The sequence below is a fragment of the Lissotriton helveticus genome, chromosome 5_1 (assembly GCF_964261635.1).
Source record: "Lissotriton helveticus chromosome 5_1, aLisHel1.1, whole genome shotgun sequence".
NCBI classification, from domain to species: domain Eukaryota; kingdom Metazoa; phylum Chordata; class Amphibia; order Caudata; family Salamandridae; genus Lissotriton; species Lissotriton helveticus.
Window position 1 is genome coordinate 1,605,047,244 of NC_136065.1, and position 18,239 is coordinate 1,605,065,482.

At 41.8% G+C, this 18,239-nt stretch overlaps 1 protein-coding gene across 2 annotated transcripts in view; it reads right to left on the reverse strand.

Annotated features, from left to right (window-relative positions):
• LOC144755650 (cytosolic phospholipase A2 gamma-like) overlaps positions 1 to 18,239 on the reverse strand; it is a 553,672-nt gene that overhangs the window by 44,016 nt on the left and 491,417 nt on the right. For both annotated transcript variants that reach the window (XM_078644802.1, XM_078644804.1), the window contains one exon: positions 4,821 to 4,986. In XM_078644802.1, coding sequence (XP_078500928.1) covers positions 4,821 to 4,986 — 166 coding nt within the window. The remainder of the gene's footprint in view (positions 1 to 4,820; positions 4,987 to 18,239) is intronic.

The following is an 18,239-nucleotide window of genomic DNA, read 5'->3' on the forward strand; positions in this document are numbered from 1 at the left end:
CCTCTTCTGGCTGTACCTGGGGATATTTTGCTGGCCTGATCATGAGTGATTTAGAGGACACCCTGGTGGTGGTTGGGTAATCTTTAGGGGTTTCAGTGTCCTCCTCCTCCAAGTCATTATTGTGGCAGTTGTGGAAGCTGGTTTTCGGGCTCATAAGGAAGTTCTTCTCGCCAAAGTGCCTAGGATTGAGCCTTCCCTCAAGGTAGATTAGGATGATGAAAGGGCTATTTTGTGCATGGCATGGACCTGGCCAAAAGTCTGCAACACGTGCAGGAGAATTTGAGCTTTTTTGTGGGCACTCCTATTCCAGCTAAGGAAGACTTTTCCCCCCCAATATTAGCAGACTGAGCTGGACTCTTTACCCTTACATGCTCTCCTTTACCAGGCACAAGCAAATGAATAGAAGGATGTGGAGAAGCAGGCTTTTCCTCTATTTTTGCTGAAACATTATCCCTTGTATAATTTTGGGTAAGAGTTTCCCTCCTCGGTCAAGATTGAGAACATCATGGCTGGGTTGGCCTCTGAGGGGGTGGTGGTGTCCGAGGATGCTTTGCCTTAAGATGTGTCAGAAAGGAACATAAAAGGGGCTGTGAAGCACTCCTACGTGGTTCTAAGCTTTGCTTTTCAGGACAATGCCTACTCTACTTACGCCATTCAGTCACTCGTGAAGGACATCTATTCTTTGTCCAGAAAGGTGCAGGAGGGTACAGATCTTTTGGCATTATTAGCTGTGATAGACAAACTAGTGTGCTACTTCTCAGATTACACCTTTGTTAACCTCTGTGCTTCAGCAGCTGTTTCTAGCACAGCAATCGCCGCCCGGCGCAACGTTTGTAGGGTTGATGCTACTCATAATGTGGTTCTTCTTAAACAACCCTTTACGGGGTCTAAAGTGTTTGGCAGTGATTTGAAGTACTTGATTAAAGATTCTGCAGAGAATCACAATCTGGTTATTCTGTTCATCCTGTTTCCAGAGGCAGAGCCGTTCCAGATTCGGTCATGTGGGGGATGTCGTCACTTCCTTCAGGCCATTTGGTCTTTTCCATTTCTGATGCATGGGCCAATGAAGTGATCTCCGATGGCTACAGGATAAATTTTGGTTAGACTCCTCCTCAGCATTTTTTTAGACTACTGCTCCATTCAGGGGATTTTGGGCCAGATGTAGGAGCCCTAATACCGGTCGGAAACGGCCGATTTTGTCCGTTTCCGACCGGTATTAGGGTTTTCAGATGTAGGGCATGCATTTACAGAATCGGTATTTTACCGATTCTGTATTTACCGATTCGGTAAAATTACCGAATCGGTAAATACAGACTCGGTAAAATACCGATTCTGTAAATGCAGATGTAGCTGGCACATGTCAGAGTGCCACAGGGCTTTAACAATCGGTATTTTACCACCCAATCCAACTGTTTGTTGCTGCTTTTTTATGTCTCAATACTGTCTGCTCTTGACTTTGATCTACTGCCTTTATTTAAGGATCAACATTTTGAGCACGTGAGACCAGTCTTGGTTTACTTACACATGTTGACAAGCCCCCTCATTTGTTTTAAAGTAGCTAGTTTCGTAGGATCAGGAATAGGCTGCTTGGTTGATGAGATGATTCTATGTTATGCACACTGATTATGAATTTGCATTTGTTCTTAGTGAAACTCCTATCTGCATTTTTATCAGTTTTTATGTCTTGGGCTTTTCAAATATCCTCTGTTTGTTTAATACTCAAGTTGATGTTTTGATTTAAATTGCTCTTGTGCCCTGGGGCATCTTGTTTGAATTTATGAATGCTTGTATTGGCTCATAGTTTTAATATATATAGTTATTGTTATATTTGTGTTGTTCACTTTTATGGCTCTTGAGCCAAAAAAAGTTTAATATTGATTGAGTGATTTGATTGATCTATAAGTGAACATTGTGTATGTTGTAAATAGCTGCCTTGTAAAGCGCTCTAATACCCCTGGATCGTGTTTGCACTATTAGCAACTCTTTTGAATCAAAAAACAAATGTTTGCATAAGGAAATCTGCCCCCAAAACCGTGAGATGTAGTCCCCTCTGATGATGTGCAAACAGATCATACTGTTTCTCCATTTTCAGTTTACTGTATTTATGAACAAGGATTCCTGTGCACATGCACCAGAGGTAAAACCCAATGATTGGCCTTTCTGTTAATAATAATAATGTGATCTCCTGCAAGCCTCTTAGACCATTAGGTGACATTTCCAGGACCATAACCTAGGCTGTGTGTTGTAAAGGAGCTGCTTAAATAAGCGTTACAGAGGAGGATACATTTAGGGCCCTTTTAGGATGTCGAAAACAATGGTCCTAGACTAATACCCTTAGGAAGGTGTTCATTAAGTCAAACTCTGTGAACATGGCACACATAGATCTCACTTTGTGTTGGGTTGTACTGCCCACATGTAGTTTAAACTGTAATGTAAATACTTTTGATTGTAAACCTTGTTTAAACAGGGCGTGCCAGGCGGGATGGAGGAAGCTAACCTCCGGTGTGTGAACAAAGTATTAGCAGTAAGTGTCAACATGAACACTTGACCCTACCTGCACTGCCTTTGCAAACTGATAGTTTGCTGAAATTAATTCCACAGTTTCATGTCCTAATACATTTCAATATGGTTTTCTGAATTTATTTAACAAAATAATTTCAAAACTTAAAATCAATTTTTATTTTTCGAGTTCATACTTGTGACCATTACCATTTTATCAGTTTGGTAGATTTACAGCAGAGTGCTTACGAAGTTAATTGTTGATTCACAGGTTGATAATTTCAGAGAGTTATTCAAGGGAGAATCGCTGACAACGAGATTAGGAGAGTTCTAGCAGACGGGTGATTGGGTTGTTTTTTATTCATAGGTTGATATATTAAAGTGGATTGATTTGACGTCTTGGAAACGCTGTCGGAGCTCGGTACAGATAGTACCTTTTCCAGGTACTGTGCAATCTCAGGTATCAAACTGCGAGCCACTTTATATGGCAGCAGGAATTTTTGATTGAGTCTACATTTTCGTTATATCACAGGTCTCGCCGTCTACTCAATTTGATTATCAGCTTATTTGCTACAGACGAACCAGTTGATGTAAACTTTGGCATTTGTCAGGTAGCAAGAGTTATTTACAGGCAGCATTGTTTCTCAACAGTTAGTCAGCACTTGGAACACTTATCCTTTGTTCTTTGATTTTTATTAGGTCTATTCAAAGAGTACATCGGGCAGGCTTGGACATTCCTTCATTGTGCTTATCATCTGAATTGACCAGGTACTTCCACAAGATATTTTCGTAGGGCTCCAAGCGCAATAGACTGTTTTCATACCTAGCAGAACAGAATAAGGTCTTTATTAAAGTAAGATATTCCGCTAAGTCATGTGTATGTGGAGGACACATGCACACACTAGCATAAATATTCATAGTTTTCTATTTGTGTACGCACATTTGCAGGTTCTGCGATTATAGTCTACTCTCATTGCGTCAGAGCTACACCTCACCGTTGATCAAAAAATGTTTTTCCTTGGTAAGTGGATCACTCTATGTGATCTTCACAGTCACTCAAGCACAAATTTGGACTTTTTTGTTTCACGGTCTCACTTGGTGATGGTTTTCTTTTCTCATTGTATGGGTATCACGTAATAGCGATACAGACAGTTTTTCATGCACAAGTAAATTCAAATAATGACCTGCACCACTTTGCGTAGTGAACGCTTGGATTTACAAACAACTTGTTTTACATGTTTTCTTACAGTTCCCCTGAAGAAGGGATCTTCAGATCCTGAAATGCATTGGGATTGATGACGGAACTGATATTTGTATATTTTCATATTTTTGTACTTTATAAATTTATGTGAGTTGTTTTGTTTGACGTCATAATAGTCAATACATGAAACGAAGAACAAGTATGAACTCGAAAAATAAAAAAAATGTATTCTAAGTTTTGAAATTGTTTTGTTAAATACATTCAGAAAACCATATTGAAATGTATTAGGACATGAAACTGTGGAATTAATTTCAGCAAACTATCTGTTTGCAAAGGCAGTGCAGGTAGGGTCAAGTGTTCATGTTGACACTTGCTGCTAACACATAGATCTCAAGTCACATCATAAGTGCACCTCAGTAGTTTCTCAATTCAATTGAGTATATCCTCTAAGAGACACACAAGCACCATACAGAGCTTCAATAGTGACTGTTTAATCTCACAGTTATTATAACAGATAATCTGTTATAATAACTGTGTACCATGTTCATAGATTTAGACTTAATGAACACCTTCCTAAGAAAATTAGTCTAGGACCACCGCAGATTATCTTAGTTTCAGACGTGAAAGGTGGGAGGTGGAGCCTCTGGTAAGGAAGGAGGGGATCAATCTGATCTCATCCACTTGGATGCCAATGTGTTGGAGTCTTTCGATCAGTGTGTGGTGGAATATGATGTGAAAGGCTGCAGAGAGGTAAAGGAGGATGAAACCTGCTGTTTCTCCTTAGTAAAGAAGGGTTCTGATGTCGTTGTTGGCTGCAAAATGGGTGGTTTCCATGCTGTAATTGCTGCGGAAGCCGAACTGGGAGGCGTTGAGTACCTGATTCTGCTCCACATGTCTCATGAGTTGAATGTTGATTTTGTTTTCCAGTACCTTAGCTGAGAATGGGAGCAAGAAAAATGATGATCTATGCTGATGTTATGCTATGCTAAAAATCAGGTCTTTGCTGATTATTTTTTTGCATCAGTATTTGCAAGAAGGAATTTTTTACATAAATAGTGAATATGACAGACATGTAAAACACTGAGTCAACAACCTTTCTTAATAATGAACTGCTGCTGACCTGCACAGTTCTCTTTGTTGAAAAGTGGGATGTGCATCACTGTGGGGACATTCAACCCTTTGAAGATGTAGCATCCAGAGGGTTCCTTTTCTTCATGCTCATGGAGAGTGACATCTGGGAATGGAATATTGTTGGCTTTGCAGTAATCAGCAGTTAGTCGAAGAGTCTAAACAATAAGTTCAAAAGAAAGTTTAGGCTATTGTTTTTTATTATTAAACATGCAATATCAAATGTTGGTCACACTTATCCAAATTTTTGATTTATACTCCAGAAAAACTATATTGCTCAAACTAGGGAGCTCGTAACATCGATGGTGGAATTCTTATTAACATTTATAAACTTTCCCATAGCCCACAGCTAGGCCATAGAGTCTGCCAACATCAGTGTACTCTATCCACACACAGGGACTCCAACCAAGAACGTTGTCTATTGCAATACCAAGCCCAGATTCTACTCCTCCTCTTTCTGACCCAATTTACCACAAATATGGTGCTCTCAGTTTTCCCTGTAGGCTCACAAATCCAACTGCTGATATGTGTGGTATAACCCTTTGCTCTAGCCCTCTCTCATCCGCATTGCCTTAACTAAGCCAGCATCTTCCATTTCCCCGCTCTGGTTATTTTTTCTGCCTATTCACCACAGAAGTTAGTCATCACTTACCACTCCTATCCCGTTCATGGGACCATTTCAATTTAAAAGCCAAAAACAGCCATCGACCCATTACTCATGGATTCCGCCTTAGAAGAACCTACAACAATCTGGATTTCATTTCTTCTTGATCAAACACATTACAGAATACACCAATCTGTACATCATAACCTCATGCTAGCATTTTGGACCATTAGGTGACATTCTCAGGACCATGACCTAGGCTGTGTGTTCTAAAGGAGCTAATTAAATAGGTGTTACAGAGGAGGAGACATTTGGGGCCTTATTACGATGTCAAAAACAATGCTCCTAGACTAATTTCATTAGGAAGGTGTTCATTAAGGCAACATCTATGAACATGGTACACATAGAACTCAAGTCTTATTATTAGTGTAACTCAGTAGTTTCTCAGTTCAATTGAGTATATCCTCAAAGAGACACACAAGCACCATAAATAGCTTCAATAGTGACTGTTTAATCTCACAGTTATTATAACAGATAATCCGCTAGAATAACTGTGTACCATGTTCATAGATTTTGACATAATGAACACCTTCCTAAAGTAATTAGTCTAGGACCATTGTTTTCTATACCGAGCATTACTCAGGTCCATGGACTAGTATGGGTCACCCCATTATTTTCTAATGTTCCTATTATGATGTCGGTCCCTGATCGACATGTCTTGGTGTGGGAACCGACTGAACGTAGGTTAGTGGTTCATAACACCGGATTACAATGCGAGCGCACATGGAAATCGCCTGAAGCACAAGCTCCCATAGAGAAATGGGAGTAAAGTGTAAATCCCTGTACAATGTGCAGGCATCTCATTGTGCCTGCCACATGGTGCAGGGTTTATCAGAAGGCCTGACACGGAAAGGCTGTCTGAAAGTAACATCATAATACCAACATTGGAAATGCTTTCTGTGAAGGATTATGCTAGGTATCCGACCAGCCGGCGGCCTCCGTGAGCCTGAGGGAACACAGTCGGATTAACCGGCTGGTTTACACTCTGCCCACCCACATTGAAATTCAGCAGTCAGACTGCAAATCTTTGGTGTCAGTCGGTAAGCCTCCAATGAGCAGTCAGAGGGTTACAGACCGACATCGTAATGAGTTCCTTAATGTTGAAATGTGAGGTGCCTGACTGAATAAAGCAAACACAAGGAGATGATGGATGGAGCACTGAAATGTTTCAGACACTCGGCCCCAGTCACTGATCTGTGTTAAATCCATTATCATTCTTCATCTCACTTCACCACCCCTGACTGAATAAAGTCTGCTGCACCACACACTCTGAAAACTGCCACATAATAAGCTATCTCTCACATATAATAGTATATTGTAGAACATTTGTAATATTTATGAAATACAAATAATTATGTTTTGAAGACGGCTGCAGCAAACTATTTTAACAAAATGTAAAACAAGACCTTAACTAAGTGGTCTAATAATTAAACATAACAATAATATATAGCTGTGGCTGTGAGAAATGGAAAACATTTGCGAAGAGTAAGCTGCTATGGTATGCCATAGTATGTGCTCTCATCAGGGGTAGCAAGATATGGCCACCTACCCTGGAAGTGGGGAAGCTGAAAGCTATCATGATATCCACAAATGACAGTGGGGCTCCGTGGCTATCGGAGGACTGGAAGTTGTGTGCCGGTACAATGCCAGGGCAGGCCAAGATTACTATAGTGTCATCTACAACAGTTAGAAAACTTAATATATACTGGTGAACAAATCAAAAATCAAGCACATGCTGGAAAACAAATGCAATTCAGTTGACATTGAGGTGGGATTATTGCATGAAAATTAAAGCAAATGTTAAAGAAAATTGAGCAAAATAATCTGAACTCTCACTACAAGAACTTTGTTTCACAGTGGAGGACTTATAGCAGAAATTGACATCACTGAATTGCTAAATAGGATACTTAGAAGGCTGAACCAAAAACGCTGAAGGGCACTCGTATCATAAAAGTCGTATTTTTAGTCTAACTGAAGAAATAGAGGCCAGCAACATGGTCGTCTACTTGGAACAATGCTATTCAGCATATTAGCAATACAGAGTTTTACACAATTCTCCTTTAAAAGAGCACATAGGGTCATGGCAAAATGCCCCCTCCAGGTGTTGCCCTCAGGCTAGTTGTTGCAAAGCTTATCCCACAGTAAAGACAGGGACATCATCTTGCAAGAAGTGAGGAAGTCAGAAAAGCTATGGTGGAAAACTAGAAAGTATTGATCTTTCTGCACTTCACCCTTGGTGTTCAAGAGCAACACGCTTGATTCCGGTCTTTCAAGAACAAACTCCAGGAACATCAACTACAATATGGACTTATATTCACAGCTAAACTTGAAGTAATTGTGGACCAAAAAAGCATACTTCTTAGTTAATCCTGAATGGGATTGGAAATAGTCATATTGATAGGCACTGGGAACACAAGATATAGATGATAACTGAAAAACACATTGCATAGTCCAAAATATGTTGGAATGGGAATACGATCTGAATGCATACCATGATGTGTGCAGGCCCGACTATGGCAATACCAATAAATGTAATATCAAAGTATGTCACAACCTGTGCCCACATAACAATCTCAATACCTATAAATGCAATGTCAATGTATGTAATAATCTATTCCCACATAACCGTGTTGATACCAACAATAACGATGTCAATGCATTCCATAATCCATGTATGAATGACACTGTTGTTACCAGTAAAACAAAAGTCGATCTACGCCATGATCAAGGCACACAACTGTCAATTTTAGTAAACAACAGTATTGTGTAGTGTAGTTCCTATATTCCCAATAGGCTCTGCGCATTGGAATAACATAAACGATAGTTTAGACGTAGGACTTAGGTCGACTAGGTCTCTATTGAATATGTTAGACTTAATTATGAATGCCAGCTAGCTCAGAGGTCACTAGAAACTTTCTCGAATTCACAAGAAGGGATTAGTTTCTGACAACCGCATAAACATGACAACTTTGCTCCCCCAAGAATAAGGAGTATATCTTCAGAGTCGCGGAAATAATAGATATCTATTTTACTCAGTCAATCGTGCATGCTTAGTTTCACCAGAAGAGCAGGGAAACAGAGAGACGGGCATTTTCAATAAAAGAGGCTTTTTATTGAGCAGTCTTCTTTCTCATGCAAGAGAAGTGAATTGCTATAATCGCAATACTTGTCATAAAGTAAAGTGCGTACAGTAAAAAGAGTATTATGAAATAATACTGTAGAAGCATTATATGGTTTCTAAGCCATAAGATACTTAAAATGGATAAAATACATACAATGATAAAATAATGACTAAACGTACTCAACTGGTGCTTCTAAGATACGCCTACCCCGGTGTACCTAACCTAAGCCTAGTACATGGGAAGGAGTAAGTGAGATGTAGTTTGAGTTTAAATAGTTTCTGCCAAGAATCTAAATCAAGAATTCTCTAAGGGTCTAATCAGCTCCGTACCTTGGTTATAGAATGAAGGAGGTCTTGTATCTCTCTCTCAGGACTCGATCTCCCAGCAACCACCCGCAAGGGTAGCAGGGAAACACTGGAGCTGGATTTCTCGGCAGGAGAAAAGACAGCGTCTCTCTCAGTGCGTCAGCGGGAGGGTTGGCTTCCTTGGGCACTTGCTACAGGGTGTCGGGCAAGTGGATAGTCAATCTGCTCCAAACCACCGTGTGTTTTGCTAGGACAGATGCTGATATATTTATACCCGGAAGGTGCCGAGTTTGACGTAAGGCTGGACATAAGACGTCACTAAGAACTCGCAGTTCTTTCAGGACTCCAGGAGTTCTAGGACAAATCAATACAGAAGCAGGGGGAATTCCCGGGCTGCTGGAGGCTTGGTTTATCTAAGAACGCGTTGTGCTTTCTAGGAGTCTATGGCAGTAGCCTTGCTGTATTTGGACTGCATTGGCTATGTCTTAATATGGGTATGATTCTTATGCCTATATAAGGATATGATTTGATATAACCACATAAGGGCATAAATCGGGATTATTAACTAGAGTCCTAGATGTGTCTACAACAATTGATGCATGCTGTTACAGCTGTACACACAATGTTGAGAATGTCCAAAGAAATACCAGTGACTGCCATATTATTTTCAGGAGTTCAAATGAACTTGTATCATTGCTGTCAGATTCAGCCTAGGTGACCTCCTCATAAATCCTGAGTCAGAGATATGTGGTCAGGCAGGTCCTACGACTCGAACCCATGCCTATTGAATGACAGGTCACAGGTGGGGTCTCTCTTAACCCAAAGACAAACCCATGCCCAGAAAGATCTCTGATCGATCCCACAGACAGTTGCAGCACAAACAAGTCCGAGAAAATTGGCCCCAATAAAACACATTTGGCCAAAGCCACAAGTTTCCCAAAAATAAAACAAAGCTAGATACCAGATGTAGATAGGAACACTCAGCTAATGTGGACATCTGGACACAAACACTGCCCACTCTAGCTCTTTTCGAGGTCGAGAGCCATCTGTGTCCTTATCAGATGCCCAAACAAATTAATTTCTGACTGAGATACTTTTTCATGAAAGCAGAAAGAGCTGAAGGAAATGTTAATTGATGCCCAGTGTGAAAATATTCCTTTGACAACAGACTTAAACATGCATGATTTACATGTGAAAAATGTTACAGAAAATCTAGTCAGCTTGCCAATTGCACAGGCTGTTTTAATCAATTCTTCCGAAGAGAGTTTTCAGTCAGATAAGAAGACCCGTGTTTTAGAATTAATGATCACCAGTGGTGGAAATAAATCAGACCTAACAGTGCACGATACATTTTGCTTTATAAGAAAAATGCAGGCATATGATTTTGAAAGTGTACAACAGCGAATTGAGTATGACTGGCTACTTCCAGGTTTTAAAAATTTATTTTGTGATTTTAACCAAAAGCAATGTGCCTATTTTAGCTACAGTGGAGTGCAGGGACTTTTAAATTCAGATGCTGCACAAAGGCCCATGACTATGTGCTTTGGCACACTAAAATATACTGGACAGAACAGCGTGAGGGAAAATGTGATTTGCTTATGAGAGGTCGCACTAATGGTAAAATGGCCCATATAGACAGAATAGCAGTTGGGTAGGATTTCTCAGAAGCAGGGTTGGTGACCCCAACAACTAATGTTTAAAATGATTTTATGTAGCTGGTGCGCAAATGTGATAATTCTTTGCCCATGATAGTTGACTGTTACAAATTAAACAAACCTAGACCTTCTTTGACTGATGCTACCCCAGATATTACAGAAATGTAATGTGATGTTGTTATGCGAATTTTTAAGGTTTTCAATGTTTTATACATGGTAGTTTAAATTTGCCTGAATTAGCTAAACAGAAGAGCAGAGCATTTAGAAATAGAACGCAGGATTTTGATGGGAGTCAAAAGAGGTTGAGTCTGTTTTTTGTCTTAGACGAAAGTAAGGGTTTTTTGACATCATGCTGTTCCATTTAAGAATGGAAAATTTCACAGCTTTTGGATTGTGAACGGCTGGGAACGGCCATGCTTTGACCTTGAGGAGATAACATGCATTCCACAGAGTCTCCTCTTTCCCGGGCTCTTTGTAGGGGAGGGGTGCGATCGCAGGAGCAGTCCTCGCTGCTTGTTATGTTTGGCAAGCACCCAATTCTTTTCGCGGATTCCACTCTTCAGACTGTGGAGCTTCCTTTAATTGGAAAGATAGGGAGGCTTGCACAAAGGTGCAGGCTTCATCACCATCATGCCCCATCCTTATGAGGAGGTAGGCAGGACAGACAGAAATTGGCAGGCGCTTCGCTCTTGGCATGTGAGGTTGCGAGGCAGAGAGCAGTCTCTGTTATGGTTGAAATTGAGCCAGCCCTGAGACGCAGACATCGCTGGAAGGGAGGGGTATGTTAGCAAGGAGTGAGAAGAGCGTACAGTTGACTGCCCCAGCCCTTCTGCCTGTGCAAGAAAAAATTAGATTTGGCCCAAATAAACTTAGAGAATATAATGCAGGTAGCATTCTTAAGCTATTCCCCAGATCTAGAGATGAGCTTTGCAGAAAGAAGTTAAAATATTGGACTTGGGGAGATGTAAAAAGAAAATTATGTGCTTTTGAATTTAAACTTTTTTTGTAAGATGAGTGATACGTGTTTATCGTTTCAGGTTGCTGGGATGTGCTGCTGGGGGTGCGAGTGATACCTTGCCCCACCCCGCCCTGTTTGTTTTTTTGTCTTTTTTATTTTTATTTTGTTATTTTAGTTTATTATGTTTGAAAGTGGAACTCTCCCAAGCCTGGAGCCAGACCGGAGCGGACAGTGATGTCCTGTGGCTGATGGCAGACGGGAGCTGATGATCTATGGAGAACCAGATCAGATGGGGTTCTTCCTTGTCGAGGGGATACTGAGGAAGTTGGATGCCAAAGAGCTGTCATCTACATAGAAGGACTGCCTCTTTCTAAGCGAAGAAGGGTTCGGCAGAGTGTTCTGCAATTGGAACTGTCCCCTTCGAGTGAAGCTGACTTTAAAAGAATGAGAGCTGTGTGTCTTTCGCACAGGAGAACTGTGTGTGCACCCTGACAAGAGACAGTGGTGTTTTTTGTTTTGCTTTTTTCACAGAAAAGAACACTTTTTCCCATAGAGACACTGTGCTGCACTTGGAGTAGATATTTTCTGAGCTACAGCTGGCTGCCTTGGCAGTAGAATTTGCAGTTTCATTATTAGAGGTTCAAATGACACAAGCTGAATTATTTTTAGATATTTCACCTGAGTTATGAAGTTTAAAAAGAACAAGCAGAGAAAAAACAGATCATTATGATCTGCTTTGAATTCAATGTTTTTGAGTAGTCACTTCAGCACGAGAGTTGCTGGTTCAAATATGCTTTTTAACAGTTGTGTTTTTGATTCTGAAATGCAGTTTTTCACTTGTAGGTACTCTTTCAAATATGGCCTACAGTCTTGCGTGTTACAGTTTTGCTTTTAAATGAGATATGTAATGTTTCAATGACACTCAAATCTTCAGTTAGGTTTTATTTGGTTGCTGATTATTATACATTGATACTACTTTTACAGTTCACAGATACAGTGTCCCAATGATAGTTTTGTTTTTCTAGTTACTTTGCAATCATGCCTATTTTTCAGTTAAAAGATGCAGTGATAGCTGTGTCTTTAGTTCAGTGATTTTATTTTTGATATATGTGAATGGTGATGTTCAAGGGTCAAGGGGTGTAATGTAGTGAATGAGCCACTTTAGTGGTCTGATGATCTGTGATGACCCTCGATCACCACCATTGTGTACTGATTTTAGTGTGCTATGTTACTTTAGCCTTAATGTAGGATGGTCTTGCATTACAATAATCTTGCCAAAGAACAGAAGGTATGGGATGTCGAGGTGCAGAGTTGTTGGTGATGGTGCACACATGTGCTCCATAGGGGATACTGAGGGATTAAGGGCATAGTGTTATTTGAGTTAGGTGAATGATGACTTTAGCCTATTGGCTTTGACGTGGTCTAATATCATTCTGCTTTCCAAGTAGTAGAGGCCTATGCTTGAGCAACTCCATATTCTAAACTGCAGCCATCTTCGGGGCCTCTGTGGGTGAGAGGTTATATTTTAGATTACATGTGTTGTCCACCAGTAGTGAACCAGACAGGACCGGTTCTTATCGGGTGGAATGTGCTCTCTTCGTGACGAGTCAGAGCAAAACGCTTGGCCAGCTGCTTGCTGTGCTCTTGGTACGCGGTGGTACAGGAATCCAGTGAGAACTGTGGGCGGAGTTAGCTAGAAACTTCGATGGAGAGCTGCATTCTATATTAGAGAAAGGGGGTCCGAGAGAGATTCAGAGTTTTCTGAGAGGCAGAGAGATTCTGAGATGCTGAGAGCTGGAGAAATGCTGAGATGCTGGTCTGGTGTTTTGGCGGTCTGATGATACATCACGGTGCAGACGTGCAGACATGTTTGTGCAACAGAGAGTCCGGAACCAACCAGAGAGAGAGGGAAAGAGAGACGGACCCTTCTTCAGATGAAAAGATGCCTAAGATTATGGTGAGGTGTTCTATGTATATCTAACTTTATCTAACTATGCTTTTATTTACAGGCTCTATGTATATGTATGTGTTGACTGTGATGTTTAGTTATTTCTTTCTTTTGTCATCCTATTATCATGTAATAAAGAAACCCTAGAGCATATCATTTGTTTGTATTCCTTGTGAGGGAAGGTTTGCACCCCTTTTTTTTTTACCAAGTACTTACAGAGGGATGGGTGATTCCCCTCTAATGGGTAATTGTTGATACGGAAGGGAAAATGACTCCCATTAGGGATGTCTAAATTACATTGCTAGGAGGAGCATGTGCTGTGTACCCTCTTAGATTAGGAGGTGTTGTGAATTTCTGCGTACCCTCTTGGATTGGGAGGTGTTGTGACTTGTTGTTATTTGAGAGCTCCTCAGCAATGGTCTTATATGTTGTCAGTGTTTATTCCTTTCTTGGGTAAGTATTATGAAATGTGGTGTCTTTCTGGAACCTGAGAACGGATGTGGTAAGTAATGACCTGGTGACTGACAGAAGCACCAAAACATACGGAGAAGCCGGTCGTTACAGGCGATAAAGTATCTAGCTTGCCCTGTTGCAAGTGTCTCTTCTGAGCGTGTTTTCAGTGCTGCTGGTGCCATTGTAACTGTGAAAAGGACCAATCTCTCGCCCAAAAGCGTGGAGAGGTTAACCATGATCAAAATGAATCAGCACTTCATGCCACCAGACTACAAAATACGTGAATCACAGCTGGAAGAGGAGAGCGAGTCGGAAGACATAACTAGTGGGTTACATGACCTACTTCTGTCAGAAGAACCACCAGGGTTTGAGGACGAGCTCCTCTTCCCTGACAACTAGGCTTTTAAATTGTTACATTCTCCCTTCCTTTATTTGTGTGTATCTGACTTTCTGGTTCAAACTTCAAAACCAACACCAACCTTTCTCTTACTTTTAATTACCTATTGGAGTTGCACATCTGTGCATTTAACTGTGCACTCCACTCCTCAGAGTCCTGCTCCATCTTCCTGACTCACCCTAAATACATTTCCATCTTGCCATACATTGGATGGAGATGGAGAATAGTACAATAATGTAGCCTCTAACAGTCCCTCCATAACAAGTGAAACGTATGTGACTATAGCCATCTTCTGTTTTGTTTCCAATCTGAAACGCATCACTGTCTTAAGGCTACCACCTCTGTCTGCAGGCATACACAACTCTTCAATGTCAGACCTTGAGCAGGGCTTCAAACTTAAAGTAAACTCGTCATCACTTTCAGAAGGCTCTGCTGCATCTGTGATCTGACAGCCACAAAGAAGAGAAAGACAGGTATATGAAATGAATGATGCCATATATTGCATTAGATGCTTGCTGACTCTGAGCAAATGTGCATGAAGTAGAACTATACTAGTAGTTTAATATAATAACAAAGTACTTGTGTCTCAAGTGATGGTCAATGTTTCCATGTTGTTTAATAATATGTATCCAATTGTACTCGTACTACTGCAGGTGCAGTCTGGACTTAATCGTAGTCACTCACTACAGACTGAGTTGCTGTTGGTGGTCTGTTGGACAACACGTACACGTGCCACACCGGATGATGATGACCACCATACCATCTTTGCACGCTGTCAGTCAGTTTGATCTGAGATGATTTATGGAATATGTTCAGGAAGTGGAATACAAGGTAAACACAACCAATCAACAAGAACCACAGCAGACCTAGGCTACATGTGTGTGCAGTGGTGGAATAGAATAGTGATATGATTGACTGACAATGGCGCATTGAATTAATCACTTGTTTTGGAAAATGCTAGGTTTCTGAATATGCCTTTTGTCTGGAACTGTGAAAAATTTAGGTAAATGGAGTTTGGGCCACAGACTCACGGCCCGGTGTTGTGGTGTGGTCCTGTAACTGTTCTGTGTTGGCTCCTATCTTGTTGTTTTTTTCGATGACTGCTGTGCAACTATAAGAGTAGAGTTAATCAATGTATCCAAGCAGCCTCAGTCTGAAAATCTTCTCGCTCACGAGTCTTGTCTTTTTTGCACTACACCGTAATTGATTTTTCTGTTTTCATTCAGTTAACTTATTTTGTAATACCCGATTTCTCCTTTCATCAACACTTACAGGTCGGCCTTTCACCCAGCGCTATTATACGTGGAGCAACAACTCACACTTACCTTACCAATCCTCCTCATCATCCAGCCAGAGGCGCCCAAGAATGATATTCAGTCACAGTGTCCATGGAAGGGAGGACAAAGATGAATGACGAGATACAACTACACATTTGGCCCTGGATAATACATTAACTTTAGTATCATTTTCGTTATTTTGTTTTATTCCTTTTTCCTCTTCATTTATTTTATGCTTGTGTTTGGTAATTGATTGTTCACTTAAACTATTTCTTAATTTTCTTTGCTAGCTTTCAGCCCACTACAGCAGGTATTACGGTTTCTCAGAGGGCATACAGCCTAGGCAAAAGTCATATCCATATCATATATAACAAATACTTTCTTTGAATTGTGTAGTAGTAGTTAAGTAAGTATCACTTATTATTAACCATCAAGTTATAACTTATCTTCATCATGCATGCATTTCATTTTTCTTACTTAACTTTAGATGTATTGGGTAGTAGTGGATCATCAATCATCGTCTTCATTGTTTTGCTTTTGTTGTCTCCATGCGTACTGTTAGACCTGGCATCATTGGCATGAGTCTCTCCTCCATTTTTGTCTATTTGCCTCCTCTGTTTACAATGTTTTTGCTGGTATATTGCTTTGGGCACTGTGCCACTGCTGACCAGTGCCACAGTGCAAGTGCTCCCTATGTAAAATTGCTGTATTGATTGAATTCCATGTTTGGCTTATTTGGTTTACTCTCAGTCCCTAGTAGAGTGCACCAGGAGTGCCAGGGCTTGTAAATACAAATGCTGCTAGTGGGCTTGCAGCACGTGTTGTACCACCCAAAAAAGCGGCCTGGTAAAATATGTCTAAAGGTCTGCCATTGCTAGACGTACGTGCAGTCTGGTACTGTCAGGCGGACTGCGCAAGTACACCTACTTGCCTGTCCCTAAACCTTCCCTTAACTTCATGTTAGTCACCCCTATGGTAGGCCCAAGGGCAGGGTGCATTGTAAGCATAAGGTAGGACAAGCCTGACAAGGTTGCCATGTCCTAATAGTGAATTACAGCCATTTTAATTTTTCACTATTGTAAGGGTACCTGCTCTCCATCAGTTAGAATGGGCAGCCAGGATTATTATTGGTATAATCCTAGCGGGCTCGGGGAGCATGGTGCAATGTCGAGTTTGCTATCCCTGAACTCAGGGTTTAATAACGCATCCGTTTGGGTGGATGGTTTTTGGACTCTGTGTTTGAAAATAGCACTTTTAGAAAGTGGCTATTTTCTTGTCTGACTGTCTACTGGTCTCTGCTGGTTTGGTGTGCGTGTGACAGGAGCTGGGTCGCTCCAGAGGTCTGAATGAGTCAGTGTGGGGTGAGTGAGGCATTTGCATTGAGAGTAGGGGAAGAGTAGCTCCTGATAGCCTGCCCTGCCTGACACAATGCTGGCTCCACCTCCTGCCAGGCGACTGATGACTCTGTGCCTGCCAGGGACGATCCTGGCCCCACCTCCTACCTGGCGACTGATGGCCATGGCCCTGCCCCTGCCAGTGACAATTCTGGCTCCACTTCCTGCAGGGCGGCTGAAGACTCTGCCCTGCACAGTGAATAGGCCAGGTGCCTCGGCCTGGCAACACCCACAACAAACCCAAGATGGGGGGAAATTCCCCTACATGGACAAAGGTATCAAAGCCAAAAAGGGGTATAAGAGAAGGACCCCTGAACCAAGAATTGAGATCACTTCTGACAAGGAAACCTGAACCAAGGACAAGAAGCCTGCTGATCCAAGGACTTGCCTACCCCTTCTTCCAGTGTGCGTTTGTTGGGGGAATCCTGCAGTTACTTCTTTATTTTTGCCAAGGAACCAGGAGAGAGGAACTGAGTGTGTACTCTCAAGCTTTGCCAAGGAAATCTCCAAGGGCTGGAAGAGTGCCAGCCTCCTGTTGAAGTCACAGGGTTAAAGGACTTCATCATTTGCTGAAAGTGCTTGTTGCTGGAACCTGAAAGTCCAGCACCTTTGAAGAATCCTGCAATCTCGCCGCCGACGGACGCCGCCGAATCCAGCTCGACATCGTGAGTGCAGCTCCCGTGTCCCGCATCTTCGCCGCCGGCCGCCGGGCCCGATCAACGCTAGTAGCGACGCCGTTGCCGACGCCTCGACACCAAACCCTCTCGACGCCGTGAGCGCTGCTCACTCTTGCAACATCATAGATATCGACGACGACGCCGTATCCTGCTTCACCTCAGGAGCGCTGCTCCTGCCTGACATCTGTCGAAGACGCTGCAGATCGCCCCGACTCTGAGGCCCGATCGACGCCGAAGATGAGACGCCGGACATCTCGACGCCGCTGATCATCGTGTGCTTCGCTTTTCTAAGGTACTGTGTTGTGGGGGTCTGTGCGACTCTGGGCTCGACGTAGCGCTCCTCGCGGTCGACGCCGAACCTTTGGATTAACTTTGCCTCGATGTCGCGTGACTCCCGTGTGGGTCACATTATTGCCAAGAACTGTGTTTTAAAGAAGAAGAGTTGCTTTTGTTACTAAAGACTTTGTGCTAAGAAGAAACTACGCTTGAACTATTATTTTTCCTTCCAAGAGTATTTATTAAGATTTGGCATATTTTTGTCGTTATTTGGTCTTGTGCTAA